This window comes from Tachypleus tridentatus, chromosome 10 (assembly GCF_004210375.1).
Source record: "Tachypleus tridentatus isolate NWPU-2018 chromosome 10, ASM421037v1, whole genome shotgun sequence".
Classification (NCBI taxonomy): domain Eukaryota; kingdom Metazoa; phylum Arthropoda; class Merostomata; order Xiphosura; family Limulidae; genus Tachypleus; species Tachypleus tridentatus.
This window is the reverse complement of record NC_134834.1, coordinates 73830262-73851585: the sequence shown is the minus strand read 5'-3', so window position 1 is coordinate 73851585 and position 21324 is coordinate 73830262. Positions and strand designations below refer to the sequence as shown.

The following is a 21324-nucleotide window of genomic DNA, read 5'->3' as shown; positions in this document are numbered from 1 at the left end:
CAACTTGTTTTAACAAGCTATATGCACACCTCTAGGGCAGAGAGGTCAATTTAATTAAATGCAATTATTAAAATGGGTAATTATGAAACTTCCATAAGTTATATAAGTATACTATCCAATAGAAATATTTGTTATAAAGGTTACAAATTCAAAGCTAGAGTGTATCACATGAATACAAATGTTTGATTAAACAACAAAATGAAAAAACAAAACTAAAACTCCTAACAAAGGTAAGATTGAGAAAGATTTTCATTTGTAAATCAGCAATTCCTTATCTTCCTGTGAAAGGAATCTTCAATCACTTACTCATTTTATTTACTTAGTAACTGAAGCTTTGGAATGTTACTCTATTCATATATAGTTCAGACAAAATTAATTTTTGTATAACTCATATGCTATGGAATTTCATATTTCAAATATTCAACAACCTACATACAATATTTATCAACAAATTTATGTAATTTTTGTCATTTGTGGAGAACCAAATACACACTGCTTGTAATAAAATATTTAAAGTTTTACATTATAGAAAGCTAAATCATTAATCATCACAATTACTACTTTGTATTAAACAACTTAATAACTTGAAATTCACTCAGTTCCATTCTGCTTGATTTATCTCATGAAACAACGAAATGAAAAAAACACAAGTAAAGCATTTTCACTTACAACAACTTGGAATTTTCCCATTTAGATTCTCATTAAGAACCTCTCCTTTGTCGCATGTAAACCCTCGAGTCACAGAGGATTCTGTTGCTTGAAGTCCAGGACACTGTCCACCAACATTCTGAGCACTTATGTTTAGAATTGGTTCAATAATTGCTGAAGTACTTGGTACACTGAGGTCAAAAATAAGGCCTAATGTAGAGCCACAGAGGTCATACAGCAATGGCTGGTGAACCATTGGATCGATCCTGAGTACATAGCTTAAAGCAAGCTGTGGAGCAAAGAATGAGTGATCAGTTACTTTTCCTTATTCTGAAATATACTTTACAGAATATTATCATTTTATAATAATTTTAAAGCTTATTCTGAAATGCTAACCCAAATACACAATATTGTTGTCTTAAAGTTGTATAACTTTTCCTTGTACAAGTTTTGAATGCTTTTATATTCAGATGAATATGAAATAACTCGAGTAACAAACAAATGTAACTACAAAATGGTAAAATCTGAGGGTACAAAATAGCTTTTGGTCAAAATATTGCCCCCATACTTATATTTCCTGAAGGGTAATTTTAAGTGTTTTTAGATGAATATGAAAATTATTAGAAAAACACACTAACTTTAACTTTCTAGTAACATCAAATAACACACAAATAGAGATTCAAGATACAACATAAACCTTTTTGATTTGTTATCTTAATGCTTGTTGAAACATTTAAGTCATATTAAGTTACAATGAAAGGTCTAAACACAATTTATAAAAGCAACTGCAAACCAATTTTTAAAAGCCCATTTTACATGTGGGATGTTGTAAATACAAGCACTTATAATTGTTGTTGTTGTTTTTTTAATGTGAGGCTCACAAATAAGCTAATAGATAGTGTATTTTTATCACTATATGAATCCTATATATAATTTCTGCAAATACTTATCTTGCTAAAGTACAATTTATTCTTACACAAGGTGGTTTATACCCTAATTTTACAAGTATAATAAAAAATCCTATAAATTTTATAAAGACAAGGAGAGATCAACATATGTAACCTAGCTATCTATAGTAATATGTAGAAAGTTTTAGTGTTACAAATAAGTATTAAAACAATGAATTCAAAACTGCATTAACTGAAATTTTTAAAATGTTTTACATTTTATTGCTACTTTAACAAATCACTGTAATTATGTTAGTCTTAAGGAAATTAGGGATAACATTTTTAAAATTTTAGGTATTGCAGTTTTTGTAATTTTGCTTTTTTTTTACATTACTATAGATAGATAGGTCATGTATATACCCACCGTTTTTACATATATATTTTTCTCTACAAGTGCGTTTTCTCGTCATCATGGAGAATCTTTACCAACCTACCCTAAAATCTACTTATATACCCAAAGTAGTGCATCATGTGTTTTATATACTAGTATCCTTTTTGATACGAGAATCATTGAGGACTCCATATGGAAAAGTTCTACGAAAGAATTAATTGGAGCAATAAGGTTTGTCTTTTTTTGTGTATGCTTGTCTGGAAAAAGTCACTTACCTACTTGGATGAAAATTCCTTGAAACAGTGAAATGTTAACTCAATAAACATATATATAGTGATTTAGGTGGCTTTATAAATACAATAAGCTTTAGTTTTGTTCACCCAATACTGTGAAATAGTCATTGTTAATATTGAAACATTTTAAAGGTGATTTTAAATGGGCAATTTTTATGCCCATTGTTTTGTTTTATCATGATTCCTGGTATTAATTACTACCATACCTAATAATATTGCTCTACAAATGCATCCTTATAGAAAAAAAAAGATTTATTACAAATAAAAACCTAATGATTAATATATTTTCATAAAAAACATACTTCATTTAAAACAATAAAAAGTGGTACTAGGTTTGTTTTATCCCCAGAATTTGTGTTAGAGATGATTGTTTTCTTTTTATAGAAATTAACTTTTCACATGGCTAAGTAATTCTTACCATGTTTTCAGATCTAGCCTGAGCAGTTGTGTTGTGAAAAGTGATATCCATCCGAACGTTAATGGCAGAACAACGTTGCGACAGAACTTGATTTAGAGAAGTGTAATAAGTAGACACATAGCTGACATATTGAGTAACACAAGGCTGGGGTATTGTACCTCCTGCACGATAGTTGACCTCAGCCACCACATCATAGAAAGCCTGGTCAACATCTAAATAAAAGTAATAAACAAATAACAGTAACTGTTCAACTAGAAAGTTATATGAAAACATAGAAAAAGAAATGAGCTCGCAAACACGAGAGAAGCTAATCTAATATAAAACTGGAAAACCTATCTGTTGCTATTATATACTTTATTTTTGAAGGTTTTTATTAAAATACATAAAACTACTTTATGTTAGTCAATCTAGAATATAAAACTATATAATATGTTTTATAAGTGTAGTAATTTTTTCACAATATATTTCCTTGCCCTGGATTTGAACCCAGGACTTCTCACACACACACACACACACACACAAAAAAGTGTTATTCAACTGAAGAACTACTTCTCTAGCAGTTCCTAGTAAAACACTTTTTAATAATTCAAAATATTACATAGCTCTTAAATTAAGTACCTTCAGGTACACAATCAGGGATGATATCACTTGGACTCCATCTTTGTTCTTCAACACATTCATATGTCTTGGCTTGTTCCCCATCTGTAAACTTGAATCCTTCGTTACACGTAGCCACACAACCAAATCCATTATTGTCCTGATTTGGAAGGCAGTTTACAATCCCATTCACTGGAGGTGAAAGTGACCATGAGACACAGGCAGTGGCTTGTACAGAAACCTGGAAATAGCAAACAGCTTGGTTGCCAAACTTATCAGTTGCAGTGACAGTAACATTTTCATAGTTTCCTAATTGTATTACAGCTGATTCAGGCGAAATGTTGATAGTGACAGATCCTGATTTATCTGTAGCATCTATTAATCTTCTGGATTCATTGAAGTTAACTTTGTAGCTGTCTTGTTGTTCCACTAATTCTACTACATAAGACTGGGGACACTTCAAGGATGGTGGTGTATCATCTAAGGATTTCAAAAAGAATAAACAATTAAGAAGTGATATCTGCACTTTAATAAATACTTCTCATAATCAAACATAAAACTAGAGTCCTTGAACAAAATACTTAACACATTTCAGTGTACTTATAATTATTTACAAGAAGGGAAATCACTCTCACAGAATGCTATTTTCACAAGGTATATTTATACTAAATTCTGTTCTAAGCAGACTCTACACTGCAGTTAGGGTAAGCTAGCTCATTTCATATTCCTATACAAGCAACACTCACTGTGCTTTTTTTTGCAAATATTTTTACTGTTAATAAAAATTCATCAAATATTTCTTCACAAAAGGATAATTCTTTTGTGAGAAAAATATAAGGAAAAATATCTTCATATAAAGAACAATTTATAAAGAGTGTTAAAGATTCATGGAATTAGTCCTTCATAGTAAAAGTCTAATCTAATGTAAAACGTACATAAAGATTTTTTCAGATAAGACTATTCAATTAAACATTCTTCATACAGAGCAATGTAGCCATGTAATATCAACACAATGATTTATTCACATAAATACCCTGTCAATACAAAATTTACAAATGATTCCTTACACACACAACATATATAAACAATTCTAATGCAAAATATATCTACTGATTTATTTGCATAAAGACTATTCTGAGGGAAATCTACTACAGACAGATTAAAGACTCACTGACCAGGTACTGTAATGTTAACAGTGCAAACAGCAACATTCCCATCAAAATCGTAGGCTCGATACTGAATGGTAGTGTCCTCAAATACCATAAGAGGAGGTTTAAAGCCTACAGGATGTACTTCAAACCGAGCAATACGTCCAGAGTTATCCACAGCAACAGGAACAGAGTAATTAACAGGTTGCAGACCAACTGGAGATTTAGAGGCAACAACAGGTCCAGAGGGACAGTTTATGAACTGTGGTGGTTCTTTATCTGGAGTAATAGCATTATTACAATATATCAGTCTACAGAAAATATCAAAGATCACTTAATTTGATTTAAACTAAATTATGTATGTCTAACAGTTTAAAATGCTTTCTATTTCTACTATTTGTTGAGAAGCACGTTAAAAATCATCATACTAAACATTGATAGTACTTCTTACCAACACAAATAGGATACCCTTGGTCATATCCTAGTACAATTTCTTCATTTGTGTCTTCACATCCAGTCAAGTCAAACTTCAAACATGGGTTTTTATTGTAAGAAACAATACCCAAAATGATATAGCGGGCACGAACACTAAGTGGCAGAGGGATAACAGTAAGCTCTCCATAGTTTCCTGGTTCTCGACTTGAAAGGTTAAAATTCTGTCAAAGAAAAATTCTATTGTACCTCTACATTTTTGAGAAATTCATTCACCTTAAATCACAAATATTGGAAAGAATCAAGAAAATGTTAAAGTTAGTTATTATCCTTTAAAAAACTGTTGAAATAATACAAAGCAAATCAAAATCTTAATTTGCCCAACACAACAGCTGAGGAAGTTATTGTTTGTAGCTACTAGATGAGGTTTTCACAAAGAAAGTTTGTTTGTTTGTTTTTTGAATTTCGAGCAAAGCTAGTCGAGGGCTATCTGCGCTAGCCGTCCCTAATTTAGCAGTGTAAGACAAAAGGGAAGGCAGCTAGTCATCACCACCCACTGCCAACTCTTAGGCTACTCTTTTACCAATGAATAGTAGGATTGACCGTCACATTATGATGCCCCAACGGCAGAAAGGGTAAGCGTGTTTCGTGCGACTGGGATTCGAACTCACAACCCTCGGATTACGAGTCAAACGCCTTAACACGCTTGGCCATGCCAGGCTCCAAAGAAAGTTAAATGGGTAAATATATCCTTAACAATAGAAATGATATATTAAAATTGTTTAAAAAAAACATTCAAAACATTGTAATTTGTGACAAAGCTTTTTCTTTCTGCTGATGTTGCACAGCTTAAGTTCATTTCAGTATAAATAAATTTTAAAAAATCAACATTATTTATATAAATAGTTTTAAGACTTTTTGATGTACAACAAAATTACTTCTAACAACTACTATCATGACTTATAATATCAAAGTAGAAAAAAAAAGTTGATTTTCCAGAAAAACCCAGCAAAAACAGATCAAAGCATTTATGCAAAACAACGATTTAAATATGTATAAACTAACTCCAACATTATTTAGAAAAAGTGTAAAAAATTACATCAAAAAAATAAGAGACAAACAGAAATTTTGGCTGAGGAAATAAAAATGGTTTAAGGAACAGCTAGAAGAAGATAAAATCCTTAAAAATGGATAACAAGACAAACTACTAAACAAAAGATGGATAACAAGACAATCTACTAAACAAAAGATGGATAACAAGACAATCTACTGGAGAAAAATGGATAACAAGACAATCTACTAAACAAAAGATGGATAACAAGATAATCTTCTAAACAAAAGAATAATTGGAACAAATTTGGATTTGTCAATGAAAGGTTCCAACCCCCCCCATACAATGCTAAAAAGTTTGTTTATAGAAAGTGTGTGTGTGTTTTCTTATAACAAAGCCTCATTGGGCTGTCTGCTTATTCCACCAAGGGGAATCAAACCCCTGATTTTAGCATTGTAAATACATAGACTTACGGCTGCACCAGCAGGGGATGTTTATAGAAAGAGGGATCATAATTTATATCACAGATGCTATCAGATGTTTAGGGTAATAGGAAAAAAATCTCAAAAATTAGACAGTTCAGAAGTGAACACAAGTTAAAGACAAACAATTCCTAATTTCCCTAGTTAAACACCTGAATGTTTAAAATTTAAATAAGAACACAGATCAGAATGAAATTACTTTCAAAATAAGTAACATATCTAACAGAATTTAAATGAATGAGGATTTATATTTATTTAGTAAAAGGTTATGACTAAAAGTCTTAAAAGGAAGAGGATGAGAATCTTATTAACAGTTTGTTACTGGAAATTTTACTACTGGTCAGCTTATTACTGGGGTATTTTGTGACCTGTTCCAGCTACGTATAAATAACTCATTATGGCTCAACAACTATTTAAGGTAGTGGCTGGACAACTGTTCAACAAAATGACATCTAGTAAAAATCAATTATAAGTGTTTTGAGTTACGTCAAGAAGCAAAGCAAACATTCATGGAACACACAATGTTGTTATCTTGAATGTGCAAGGTGTACAGTTGATAGTATATACTTGGGCTACACACATAAAAGTACCACCTCCAGCCAAACTCTTTGTCTTATTAATGTCATCAGGAAATGAATAGTTGTTGAGCCATAATGAGTAATTTATATTTAACAGGAAGAGGTAGCAAAATGACCTGGTGCTCTTGTTATGAAAAGACCAGAAATGAGCTGAACAGTAGCAAAATGTCCAGGAATGAAATATTCAGTATCAAACTGTCCTACAACCCTTATTAATAAGATTACATCACTTTTAAACCATTGAGAAAAAATCAGCTTAGATTTCTAATAAAATCTGAAAAAACTGTTTCTTAAAAGATAATGTTTTGGTTGCAAGAGAAAAATCAGTTATTATAGGAATATGGCATTAGAAACAACATAATAATTACAAAGAAATATTTAATAAGGATGTAAACTTTTATATAAAGAACATAAGATAAAATAAGATAATGTATACATCAAATTTTAAAGTTCATTTATCAAGGAAGAAGGAAACTTATTCTGGTTCAAAATGAATTTGAAATATTTCATATATGACCAAAACTGAAGATGAGTAAAATGTTGAAAGAATACTTCATGAGAAAGGGACATGGTTGGAAAAGTTTGATAGTGAAAACTTATAAATATATCAAGTCACTCTATTGTACGAGGAAAATATAAAAGTACTAAACTAATGAGCAATTTATTCAATATTGTTTTGCGACATTTTACGTTGAAAGTGTAGATATATATAAAACCCAATAAAGATTTTATAAGTTAAGTTCATAAAACAGTGGAACCAAAATCAGTTGGATTTTATTTTGATAATTTTATTAATTGCATTAACAAGAGGTTTAGCAAGAAGATCGCTTTAAATGGTATAAGTTTGTTTTTATCTCCTTGTTCTGTTTGAAGAGGAATATGTTCATCAAAGTTTAGAAACTTCTAAGGGCACTAATGTTGATTTTTTCTAAACTAGTTTAAGATTACCAACATAAAGTATTTAAAATTAATAATATTATAAAAATATAGAGGATACTTTTTATCATTATTAAGAACACAAGTTATGATATTGAATTTTTTTAAAATCTTAAACAGACTAAATATACAACTAAATTTATGTATGAGAAAAATGAAAGTACAATACCATTTTTAGATGTTCTTGTATTGTTAAAGAAAACTATGAAGTTAGCACTGATTTTTAATATCAGCCAACCAATTCACATAAATACTTATATTTTTAACAATCATCCTAAGTCAGTAAAATTAAATGCCCTTGTTACTCTAACAAAAGTGTTTTATATATATATTTATATATATTAAATGTTATCATATATATGATAATATTTAATCCAGAGGTAAGAAATTACAAATTAAAAACCAACTGAAATCTTTTTTTTTACTAAAATGTAATTTCTCAGAAAAGATTATTGATAGGGGTTTCAATTTGGTGAATAAGTTACCAGAAGAAAGAATTAAATATAAGGATAAAAATGTAAATGCTACATGCCAGTCAGAGAAATGAATATTATTTTAAAAAAATTATCAAATTGTTCATAAGAAATTAAAGGTTTTCAAAAACTGTAGAATAATTTGGGCCAGAAAACAAATCTCCAAGTCTATATATAAATTGCTAACTATATATTGAAACATCATAAACACATACTAATTGTTTTACTCACTTAAAGCTCACATAGGCAAATGGTTAGAAACTCATATTACTTTGGTCCTATGTCTGACCCTTTAAGGTGTGAAAACTCAGCTCCAGGGGTAACTCAGATATTTGTATGAATTACAATGTTGGATTGTGGTATGCTGTACTTTAACAGCTTGTCTGAATCTTGAGTACTTGACAAAGACATAACAGAATTAGAGGCTTCTCAGTAAGTTAAATACTTGAAGAATAATTTTCATTGTGAATAGAAATCTTGTTTATTTATTTAATTGTGTTTCTTCCTTTTCTTTGCTGTCCAAATTTGAACTTATTCTCTGCCATACATTTACTGAATCTGAATTTCACTAATATGTCAAAATTTCTCTCTCAAATGTCAGTGTACCAGAGTACACACACACTCAAATGTATATAATGACAAGAAATAACTATAATGTTTAAGATATGTTATAAACAATGGCATTAATTTCCTAACTATATTGTGACTTTAATACTTACTGGAAAGTAGACAACAAAGTTTCCAGATTCTTGTACTTTATAGAAGAAACGTAGTTCAGTTGGTCGTCCAACCACATCATTGGTTATCACACCTTTAACAAGAATAGATTTGACACGATAAACACGACCTAAGTCTACAGTGACATATGTAAAAGGTTCCTGTTGACCACACCACCCAGTGGCACTGTCCAAATACACATTCTACAACCAAGAAAAATTTCACATAATTAATAATAATAATGCAATATACTTGACTAAAACATTTTTGAATGTTCATTGAATAAACCAATTGATATCACTTGCAAGAGTAGAAATGCTAATATCAAGACATCACATGACATTATAAAGCTAAGCATTTTCTCACACCAAATAGTATACATGAAAAGGATTACTAGTATCTATTTCAAACTATATAGGAATAACCCTTTTCAGATCTGGTGTCACTGATAACCCTGGGTTCTTTATGTGCTTGTTCTCAACATGCTAAACTAAATTGCATAAAATATTTTCTAAATAATATCTAGTTTATTCATAAAAAAATTGATTTAGTATTTTTATAATACTTCAGATGAATGTTTAGAAATTTTGTCATTTAACACTTTAAAGTCTTGAAAATCTGTCTAAGTTATTTTTTAAATAAAACAATTTTTGTCTGGGCATTTGTTTCAGTAACAGCACACTATTTTCTTGTTTGTTTGTACAAATTTGGTAATACAATAAAAGTAATTACTAGATAATACAAAAGAAAGAAATAAAACTGGGTATTTTATTATTAATGGTCACAAAGAACCATTACATACCCAGTAAGTTCTGACTTCTTTGATATTCATTGATAATTCATTTTTATTATTTACATTTACCCACTAGAAACAGTTAAGTAGTCATGAAAATAACATAAAACTTTTATAAAATATCAGAAATACAACTTGCACTCACATCCTAGACCTATGCTATTATAAGCAATATACACTGCTAGCCAAAATCATAAGGCCAATGAAATTAAAGAAAAAATATGTATTTTGCATTGTTAGACTCCACCACTTATTTGAGTAGAGTTTCAAAAGAAGAAAACAAGAAAAGGGAAAATAAAAATAACAAACTTTTTAGCATTTAATAGGGAAAATGTTAACACTATGAAATTAGCCTAAATACTAGCTGGTGAAAAGTTTAAGACCATACTGAAATAAAGCATTAATCAGTAAACACATAACAAAATTTAGTCATTTGTGTTCAAGCATTAGCATTGTCAACATTTCACACTTATATCTCCTGTGTTACATTAGGTAAAAACATGGCAAAGGCTAAAAACTTGACAGAGTTTGAACGTGGCAGAATTGTCAAGCTGCAAAACCAAGGTCTCTCTCAACATGCCATCGCTGGTGAGATTGATAGCAGTAAAACTGCTGTTGCAAATTTCTTAAAAGACCCTGAGGGATACGAAACTAGAATTTCAAGTGGTCGACCCAAGAAAATTTTACCAGCATTGAGCAGGAGGATTTGGCGGGTTGTCTGGCAAGACACCAGCTAATCTTCAACCAGATTAAAGCCCTTAGTGATGCAGAATGCAGCTCTAGAATAATAAGATGGCATCTACAAGAAAAAGGCTTTAAAAACCATAAACGTCTTCAAAGGCCAGGACTCCTTCCACACCATAAAACAGCTCGGTTAAACTTTGCTGAGAAGCACCAAACATGGGACATAGAAAAGTGGACGAAGGTTTTGTTCTCTGATGAGAAAAATTTTAACCTGGATAATCCAGATTGCTTCCAACGTTACTGGCACAATAAGGATATTCCACAGGAGACATCTTCTACACGACACAGTGGAGGAGGTTCCATCATGATCTGGGGTGCTTTCTCCTTCCATGGAACAATGGAGCTTCAGGTTATACACGGGCATCAAACAGCAGCTGGCTACATTGGCATGTTGGAGAGAGCATCCTTATTGACTGAAGGCCCTCGTTTGTGTGGAAATGACTGGATCTTTCAGCAGAACAACGCTGCAATCCACAATGCCTGCAGGACAAAGGACTTTTTCATGGAGAATAATGTGATTTTTTTGGACCATCCAGCGTGTTTGCCCGAACTGAACCCCATTGAAAATCTTTGGGGGTGGGTGGCAAGGGAAGTCTATAGAAATGAACATCAATTTCAAACAGTGCATGATCTTCGTGAAGCAATCTTCACCACTTGGAATAACATTCAAGTCAGCCTTCTGCAAACGCTTATACTGACCATGCCAAAGCAAATGTTTGAAGTTATTTGCAATGATGGCCATGCAACTCACTACTGAGACCTTTTGTTGGGCATTTCCTACCCTGTTTAGGAATTCTTTTTGGTATGGTCTTAACCTTTGGACCAGCTAGTATATAGGCTAATTTCATAGTGTTCACATTTTCCATATTAAATGTTAAAAAGTTTTTTATTTTATTTTCCCTTTTCTTATTTTCGTCTTTCAAGCTCTACTCAAATAAGTGGGTGAGGTCTAACAACGCAAAATGCATATTTTTTCTTTATGTTCATTGACCTTAAGATTTTGGGCCAGCAGTGTATTTACTTACAATTATATTTTTGGTCAACTTCCACTTCCCTCTTATAATTACTGGATATTTTTGATAACTAAAAGTTATTTTATTTGTGTTTAATAATAACAGATTTATAAATATATGCAATAAAAATATTTTAGCCATCTGAATAGTTTGCCATTTCAAATCCCCTAGCTTACTGGACTCATTACCCTGAATATCCTTACCTGATGCATTATCACTCAATATTCCTGTATTAGTGTTCAAACAGACTTAATATTGCACAGAACGAATGTCAAAAGATACTAAAAAACAAACAACAGAGCTTTGGGGCTGTTTCTAAGTATTTTGAACTTCATATTAAGGCCTCCATTCATCCCTACATGAACTTGAACTAGTGATGTTTTTCAGAACCATAAATTACAGATTACTCCACTAATTATTTTACTTAATGTGCTTGGAAGCCATCTCATTCTTTTGAACCAAGATTTCAACCAGGTTGGTTGTTTCTTTAGTCTTCTTGGAATTAGATATGTTTTAAACAAAATCCAGCTTAGTTACTAAGCTGGATAAATTGTAATGGAATTCTATGGTATTGATATAGTTATTAGTGATTTTGTTTTTTTTACAAATGAAAATATAAACCCCCCAAAAAAATTTGGTTTCACATCTTCCATGTGTGAAATATGAAACTGTTTAGCAACCTTCAACAAACAGCAAGAGAGTATAAAGGTAAATGTAACTAGAAGATATAATTATTTGCTATACTTATTTAGTTATTGTTCTACGTTTTCAGAAAAATAAATTTAATAGTTGAAATGTGAGAATATTTGAATGAATGCTAGTCCACTGAAACACAGCTAAGACAGTTCACTTTGTAAACACCAAAGGTCAGTTTTATATTATTAGATACGGTAACATGAGTGCACATGCACTGCATCAATGCAAGTTCTGTAATATTAGTCAGGCAAGACTGGAACTGGAAGGTCAATATAATAAGTATATATAAATGTATAATGTTATGAGATTTAAGCTATTTAGAATAAACATTTGTACTTTTGTGTTATAATCTGTAGTCATGCTAAACAAAAAAGGCATAATTTATATTTATTTCTTAATTTTTTTATAGTGGTTATAAAGTCAGCAAAACTGATAGACCCTATATAGTTATGGTAGAGAAAATAACAGGTAGAATATAAAGTTTTACTGAACACAAATGTCTAAAATGTATTTATGAGGTTTAAGAGATTATACAAATAGTATTTGAGATTTTTGGGATGAAAAATAGTTTTTAATCATAACACTAAAAATCATTTCTCACTCAGACTAGTGAGGAAACAGGCTTGATTTTCCACAAACAAATCTTTAGTGAAAATATGTAATTAAAAAAAACTGATTTTTTTTGTGAAAATTTGCAATCTTTTTTAAAAATCTACCAAATTTTTTGAAGGTATATCTAGTGCATCAAAAGTTATACTATAAATACTTAACTCATGTATGTTATACTGAGTTCTACTGTGAAAGGGTTAAAAGATGCTTTGCAAAGTCATTTAACAAAGTTTAGAATTTTACTGAATAGTCAATATGGCTTCACTAAGGGTATATGTTGCCTTGCAAATCTTTTAACATACTTTGAAAAAGTTACTGCTTATGTGGATGAGAGTAATGGTGTATCTGAATTTTCAGAAAGCATTTGATATGGTGCCACATAAAAGGCTTGTACACAAAATTGCCTCTATAGGTGTGGAGAATAAGTTACCAAATTGGATAGAAAAGTGGCTTAATGGAAGAAAGCAGAGAGTTGTTATAAATGGACTTCAGTCAAACTGGAATACCCCAGGGCTCAGTTTTAGGACTTTTGGTTTTTTTATCTATAACAGTGTTGTAAATGAAAGAACAGACATTAAATTACCTAAATTTGCAGATGACATTAAGCTCTTAAGTGTTGCAAGCTGTGAAGAGGATATTACTGATTTACAAAAGAATTTAGATAATCTATTGAGTTGTGCAAATAAATAGCAGATGGTTTTAATTACATTAAATGCAGGATAATGCATGTGGGTTATAATAATTTGAATTATAAGTACAACTGACCTTAACAGTGTCATAAAAAAAAAGGGATCTTGGTGCAGTAATTGATCAGTCTCTATAGCCATGCAGTGTGCTGTTGCTAGTCATAGGGTAAATAGGATTTTAGGTTGTACCAACAGAAGAATTGAATACAAGTCTAAAAAGGTTATTATTTCATTGTATAGGTCACTGGATTAGGCCACATTGAAAATATTATGTTCAGGCTCAGGCTCTTTACCTTAGAGAAGACATTGAATTGTTGGAAATGGTTACTAGAATGGTGCCTGGGATGAATGGGTTGTCATTTATGAGATGTTGCCATCTCTTAATTTGTTTTTTCTTGAAAAAAGAAGACTTGAGAGGGGTGATCTGATTCAGGTGTTTAAGATTGTAAAGGGAATTGACAGTGTTGATGCATCATCTTTTTGTTTAAAAGTAACAATAGTAGGTCCAGGGGATACCAGTATAACTTTGGCAAGGTAGGAGTCATCTTTGGCTAAGACAGTTTTACTTTTTTCTGAGAGGGTGGTTGACCTTTAGAATGGATTAATTTTACATATTGCAGAGGTAGAAAATTTTAAGTAAGTTTAAGAAAAAGCTTGATAAGCATATGAATGATAAGATTTGGCTTTGAGTTGTTTTTTAAGTTGATTTAATTCAGTGTAGAACAGTCAAAATGGACCAATAAGTCCTACATTTTCCCAAAACATTATGCTATATGTTATCATTTAAAGATGATACCCTCTAGAGATACAAAGAAATCAAAGCTGAAAATCTTAAAACTTCTTTTATGAATTACATTACATAAATGTTGCAAAGTTATAAAATCTCAAATCTACAATATTTTTCTGTAAAAAAGTGTTGAAATAAAATCAGGAATACTATTTTTACTTACATTTTGGAATTTGATATCCAAGTGTGGACTTGCCACCAGATAGCTGCTTACTGGCTATGGTAGAATTATAGTACACTTTAATTATTTTCTTCTTACATCTCAAATATTAGATATTTATGTACTTACTGTAACCTCATAATTACTCCTCTGTGATGTGGCATTAATGGCAATGTTGGCTATTGATCCAGCAGCTATTCCAAGGGGTTTGACAACTTTACATTCTGCACCTATATCAACGTTCAAAACAAGCAATAGTGAAAACATTTTCTAACAGTATATTTATTATTTTACAGAACTACAAATTATTAATTATTAATACAACACATTACTTTTATATTCATAGCACCAACACATTATTACACATCAACTTCTTGTACACTTGACATCACTGTAAAACTAATTCATCAGAAAATCTCCCCAAACCACTGCATTTTCAGTGGACCACAATGAGCAATATGTGGTCTAGTCAAATAATAGAACACGAAAATTGATAAAATATAACAAGTACGTCCATCACTAGATTATGAATTTTATTTATTTAACACCCAATCTACGAGTCACTGAAACCAAACTTGAAGGTATTTGGAGCTACAAAGAGGTGTCATATTGTATTCAACTTATAACAATAAAACTTTATTTTATATAAGGGTCTGATTTTTAATTTCAAAAACAACACTTTACTGTCAAAAGAATTCACTTCAAAATATAGTGTTAACCATATTAAATATGTAGAGTTCAAGCAGTTGCATTGAGTTTTTCTTACACAGAATAACGGAAGTATTCCTTCAGGTAGGCATCACATAGCAACATGTAAGTTCAGTTGAGTCTTTTTTGGCCACTTATATCAAAAGAACTCAAGAAAAAAACAGCAGAAAAAAGGCCTGACAGAGCTGATGAACCAGACCTTGCACTGTGCAAAATGTTTTACTCCCTTATATCTTGAAAACTAGTGCAAATTCAGTCATGTTGATGAGAAATTTATAATCTAGATATTACAAGGAGTTCCCATCTCTATTCATTACCAAAAAAAGGAGCATTCCAGAAAGTTTTCTTTGTGAATCAATTCCCCAAGAATGACTCCTTGACTTGTAGACTGGGTTTTTAATTAAATAGTGCTAGTTATAGGTTAAAACATAACTTATGCAAAATTGACTTTTGTTACGAGGAATGGTATAACAAGTAGGTATCAAGTATCAACCAATTATGGCATAGCTTGAACATTTTATAGAATTTCTCCATTATTTTAGTTTTACATAGATAGCAACTGAAGCACTTTTTCCTCTGGAATAATGATACTGCTAAATTCCTGGTAAGTCTGCCTTAACATTTAAGAATGTTGTCAAATTTTAAACAATTTTATCCACTAATTTTATTTTTTAAATGAAATACATACAATGACAGTGATGTTAGCTGCAAAAAATCTTGACAGCCAGGTCTAGTAGTATTAAGACTATCTAAATATTTCCATTTAAAAAACCTTTTGTGGGAAGTGCAATTGTAGTTGATATCACAAAACTCAGCTAAGGTCCAGACTGATTTCAAAGTGTACTTTTTTTGTGTCATAAATCATTCTGTGTATCTACATCTAATTTAGATAAATGTACGACATTTTTATAGAAATGATATCCCTTTATTTGGTACTCTATGGGCATTAATTTGATATTCTTCTACAGTACTTTCCTTTATTTGTTCTGAAATCTTCATGTTCAGTATATTCTATGTAAAATTTGTTACATTCTTAACATAATAATGTCTCCTAAGTGACAGTTACTTGAAAGTTGTTAAAGAGTTAAAACAGTGTTTCTTCTTATATGCAGGACTAAAGTTAAATACAGATCTAACAAGTGTTTCTGAAAGTTTTTTCCAGGACTTTGAACTACCTTTGAGAAGGCCCAACTTCTTAACAGTTTTCTGGAGTTGTTTGTTAAGGTTACACTGGCCCTCCAATGACACAGCAGTATGTATGTGGACTCATAACACAAGAAACTGGGTTTCAATACATGTGGTGGGCAGACCATAGATAGCTCATTGTGTATTTTAGTGCCTAATTCCAAACAAAAAAAATAAACCCAAAAAAGGTGTCACTAATAAAGGGAACTGTCTACATAACAAGTCTGTCATGTGTGTCTTACACAAGGGTTGATTAGATGTAAAATAAACTTATTTTTCATATATGTTATTAATATTCTGTGTTAGAATAGTTTCAAGTGATAAATTACTGAAGAAGCTTACTTTCACAAAAATTATTGGATCTGTGTTGTAAGGAAATACAAGAGAAACTTACATTTCACATGGTGTATTCAGTCTGTGTTGGATTAAATGTACTCAAATTAGTTTCAAATGAGACTTGTTTTAAGAGCAAGCTATTGGGGCTTGTGTTATATGAAAAACCATGAGGACTTTACCTTTCACACAAGTTATTGGGTCTGTGTTGTAAGGGATATATCCTGGTCGATCACAAGAAAAGCTGACTTGTGAACCTTGCTCATACCCCAAAGCTTTTTGTTTTCCATTTGGTGGCCTTCCTGGATCTTGGCATACAGGGCCTGTGGATGATCAGTGTCAAATATTAATTCGACATTCACTTCCTGCCTAGTTATTAATGTAAACCTAATTATGATTTAAATTTACTCAATGCAAGACTAATTTAAAATAATTTTATATTTGAGACACTCTGCAAAGGAATTTTTAAGATTAATATTTCCATTAGTATGCCAAATTGGTCACACTTAAATAGAAAAATACTGTATAACAGGATATTTAACTATATAAAATGAAAGAAGGACAAAACAGTTATACTTAGAAGGCTGTACTACAAAGTATTTTGATATTCACTGTATTATGTCACAAAAACAAACTGGTCAAATCTAGAAATGTTGACTACATCATTTATTTTTTATATTCAATTTTGTATTTTCCATTTTTTTTTTGTAAAATATAGGTATCCCTCTAATCTGTATTTAATTTATCAAGCAACATTAAACCCCATTCTTTCTTTACAGTTTTATTCTTTTTTGTTAGAGTTATTCTGCAAGAAGATTGTTAAAACAACTATTATTTTAGATTAAAAACATGTTCCTTAAAAAATAAAATCCTTTTATAACTTTACAAATTTCTTGGCTTTTAGAACATAGAGAGAAAAAAAAATGGTTAAGCATAACTTTACTCATTTATAGCGATATTCATTAAAAAATAAAATTTCCAAAACTCACTTTAAAAACAAACATTTAGTAAATTCCAAAAATGTCTTTGCACTGACTTTTTGCCATGTTTCCTATAACTTGAGATTTATTTTTTGTCTGAGAGTCAGCTTTTCACTTGCTTACCAATATATTTTTTGTTATTTTAAAATATCAGAGGTTTTTAAAAGTAAACAAAATATTAGAAATCTCATAAAACTTGTCCTTTAAGTATTTTTTTTATGTTTCTTAAAGTAATATATTTAAAATTAATCATATTTTTCACAAAACAACAACATAAAAATATAAAAATGTTAGAGTCAAAATCTATGGTTGTAAATATAAAACAGTGAAAAAAAAAGTAAATGATATTGGGCAAAAGTGACAATTACTTACCTTCACAGCGTATGTCTCCAAAGTCCCAGGTGCCATCATTTTGACATCTGATGACATTGTCATTCATGTTTGTTTTTCCAGCCAGAGTAAATGTTTCATCACAACCAAAGAAGAAACTAGCACGATAGCGAGTGTCAACATAAAATCCATAGGTGGCACCAGTTGTATTAGGTGGATGACCACAATCAATTCCTATTAAAATTAAGGAATTTTAAATACTTTAAACAGTATGCTAAATAAAGTAAATTTCTGTATACTCAATCTTACACTTATTCTTTCTACTGTAAAGCTCAGGACTTTAAAGTGCAAAAAATGTATTACCTGTTTATGCAAATACTTCTCTTACCAGTTTCTATCTTAATGATATCAACTAAACTGGCAGAACACTGATACAAAAAGAAAGTACTCATTCAATATATTTTTTAGTATTAATATTATCCAGTGATGATAAGAACTGTATTCACTTGGGCAAGTTGGTGGAGATCCAGATAGCCAGTAGTCAGGATGACTATTCTGAGGGTCATACACACACTGTCTAAAGTTTGCTGTAGTAGTCCCATGTGAAGGTCTACCAACCTCATTACAAGAAATAGTGGCATTTTCTAGGAAAGGTACAGTGTTGGTTTCTTCACTGATTTTGATATCCAATCCTTGGCTTGGATCATCAGCTAGTGTAGTACACTGAGCATCTGTAAAACAAAAATGTTAATTAAACCACAATTTATGTAAAGAGAATGTTTTTTGAAGAGAAACTAATTGCCTTCATAACAGAGACAAGTACTAAAAAAAACAATTTATTCACACACATACACACACACATATATTTTATGCCAAAAATTATTACATATTGAACACTTAGTTGTAATGATTCAATTTCATCATAGTTTTATGTCAATAGTTTCATAATTTTGTTTAGTTTTAATGAAGCTTCTTTATCAAAATAAATTTTGTAATTTCAATGTTTCTCCAGTTTCTTCAAAAAGTTGAAGGTTTGTGTTGCTCCATCTACTTTAGTCAGAATTTTTTTTATATTTTTCTTTAGTCTTTAAGAAGGACAAGCTTTAAAATGAATCACTGCTTAGTTTTTATGTTGCTTCAGCTACTTAACTAAGACAGTTTTTCAAAATTTACTGTTGAATGTTTTTTTCAGCAACTGAAACAAGATATACTTCAAAACGTTTTAAGATACTTTTGTTGTTTTGGATACTCAACTAAAACAAACTTTGAAAAAAATGTTATTTTGTTACTAAATGTTTCTGTGTTAAGCTATTTACTTAAATTCTGATCAAACCTTCACAACTCAGAAATAAGAATATCTAGTAATGTTCAAAATAATGTTCAAACTACATTACTTATAATGACTAGAATGCATCATTTTCTCATTTGGATACCCTCCCTGTTAATGATATTTTATAGCACAAGATCAGATTTATAAGAAACATTTTCATAACTTTATTTTACTGTGTACAAAGCTTCAACCATTGCATCAAAACCAGGCTTCTTGAATTTTGTTTTCTTGTTTAATGTTATTTCAGTTTCTTCATTAAAATACATTATTTTGTTTGTAGTTTTAAAAATAAGAGTTAGCAGTTTATGCTAAAACATTACATTTTAAAATGTTGTACTACATAAAATCATACTGCAAGTCAGTATTACATTTGCTGATAATCTATAAAGTTATTGAAATATTATAAGTTTTCAAGTTTAAAGAAGACACTAAAATGTTCTTTTAATAGCCAGTTGATCCAAGTTTAATTTTTGATTCAATTATTTTAAATGATCTTGTATGAAATATTAAGAAAATTATAAAAGCATTGTTTGAGAGCTATACTGTATCCAAACTTCAGTAAAATTAGTTATTAAAAACCTGCATTCAAAACAACATATATATTACAACCCTATGAAGTATATCCACAGACTTCACTGGTAAGCTGTTTGTCAAAACAGTTTCACTGGGGTTTCTTAATGTGATTACAAAACGTTTTTCTCTATCCAAACAAATTCTCACAACATGCTAAAATTGTAATTTATTCAAATGAAAGAAAAATATAAAGTCTATCAATGAATCTGTAAGTTACATTACACAAAATAGATAAAAACACTTACATATACATTCAGGAGCTGTTCCATTCCAAACCCCATTACTTGTGCAGAGAAGTGTAGAGCTTCCTTCCAACACATACCCAAAATTGCACTGGAAACTAACAATCTGTCCAAAGTGAAATTGACTCATGGTAGAGAGCATTAACCCATTATCTGGGTTTGTCAAAGCTGGACACATTTTAGCTGCATAAAGATTAAAACAAAAGCTTAATGGTCTGAAAAACAAATAATTAAAAAAACAACACATCAAAACAATAACTATAAATTCATAAAAGCAACAAAAGAGTAAATTCTCAAAGATTCAAATACAGAAAAATTGGATTTAAGTAAAAAAACAATCATACATCTTCAACAAAGCAAAAAGAATAAAAGCCAAACAGACTAAAATTTGGATAAACTATAATTTATAACAAAAATTATGTATATCTTCAACAAAAGAAAGACAATAATAGCATAGTGAAGCAAAATGTGGATAAACTGTGATTCCTAAAACAAGAATTGTAGGCAAAACTTTGATAAAACAGAAAGTACAAGTTTCATTGGTAAAAATGTGGATAAACTGTAATTCCTAAAACAAGAGTTGTAGGCAAAACTTTGGTAAAACAGAAAGTACAAGTTTCATTGGTAAAAATGTGGATAAAATGTAATTCCTAAAACAAGAGTTGTAGGCAAAACTTTGGTAAAACAGAAAGTACAAGTTTCATTGGTAAAAATGTGGATAAAATGTAATTCCTAAAACAAGAATTGTAGGCAAAACTTTGGTAAAACAGAAAGTACAAGTTTCATTGGTAAAAATGTGGATAAAATGTAATTCCTAAAACAAGAGTTGTAGGCAAACTTTGTAAAACAGAAAGGACAAGCATTGGTAAAAATGTGGATAAACTGTAATTCCTAAAACAAGAGTTGTAGGCAAAACTTTGCTAAATCAGAAAGGACAAGTTTCATTGGTAGAAATGTGGATAAAATGTAGTTCTTAAAACAAACATAATTTTTTTTCATTAAATTAAAGAAAATAAAATAGTTCCTGAAACAAAAATAAGACCAATATCTTTAACACTTAAAAAAGAGTCAACAAAAACTTTGTGGTAAAAAACACAGATATGT

At 30.4% G+C, this 21324-nt stretch overlaps 1 protein-coding gene across 2 annotated transcripts in view; it reads right to left on the bottom strand.

Annotated features, from left to right (window-relative positions):
* The window catches only part of LOC143229580 (uncharacterized), a 93199-nt gene that overhangs the window by 23857 nt on the left and 48018 nt on the right, over nt 1-21324 (bottom strand). For both annotated transcript variants that reach the window (XM_076462133.1, XM_076462132.1), the window contains exons 21-31: nt 20224-20403; nt 18582-18806; nt 18118-18309; nt 16948-17088; nt 14669-14769; nt 9054-9254; nt 4834-5038; nt 4410-4661; nt 3256-3714; nt 2638-2849; nt 670-937 (exon numbers count right to left, since the gene is read on the bottom strand). In XM_076462133.1, the coding sequence (XP_076318248.1) occupies nt 670-937; nt 2638-2849; nt 3256-3714; nt 4410-4661; nt 4834-5038; nt 9054-9254; nt 14669-14769; nt 16948-17088; nt 18118-18309; nt 18582-18806; nt 20224-20403 (2436 nt within the window). The remainder of the gene's footprint in view (nt 1-669; nt 938-2637; nt 2850-3255; nt 3715-4409; nt 4662-4833; nt 5039-9053; nt 9255-14668; nt 14770-16947; nt 17089-18117; nt 18310-18581; nt 18807-20223; nt 20404-21324) is intronic.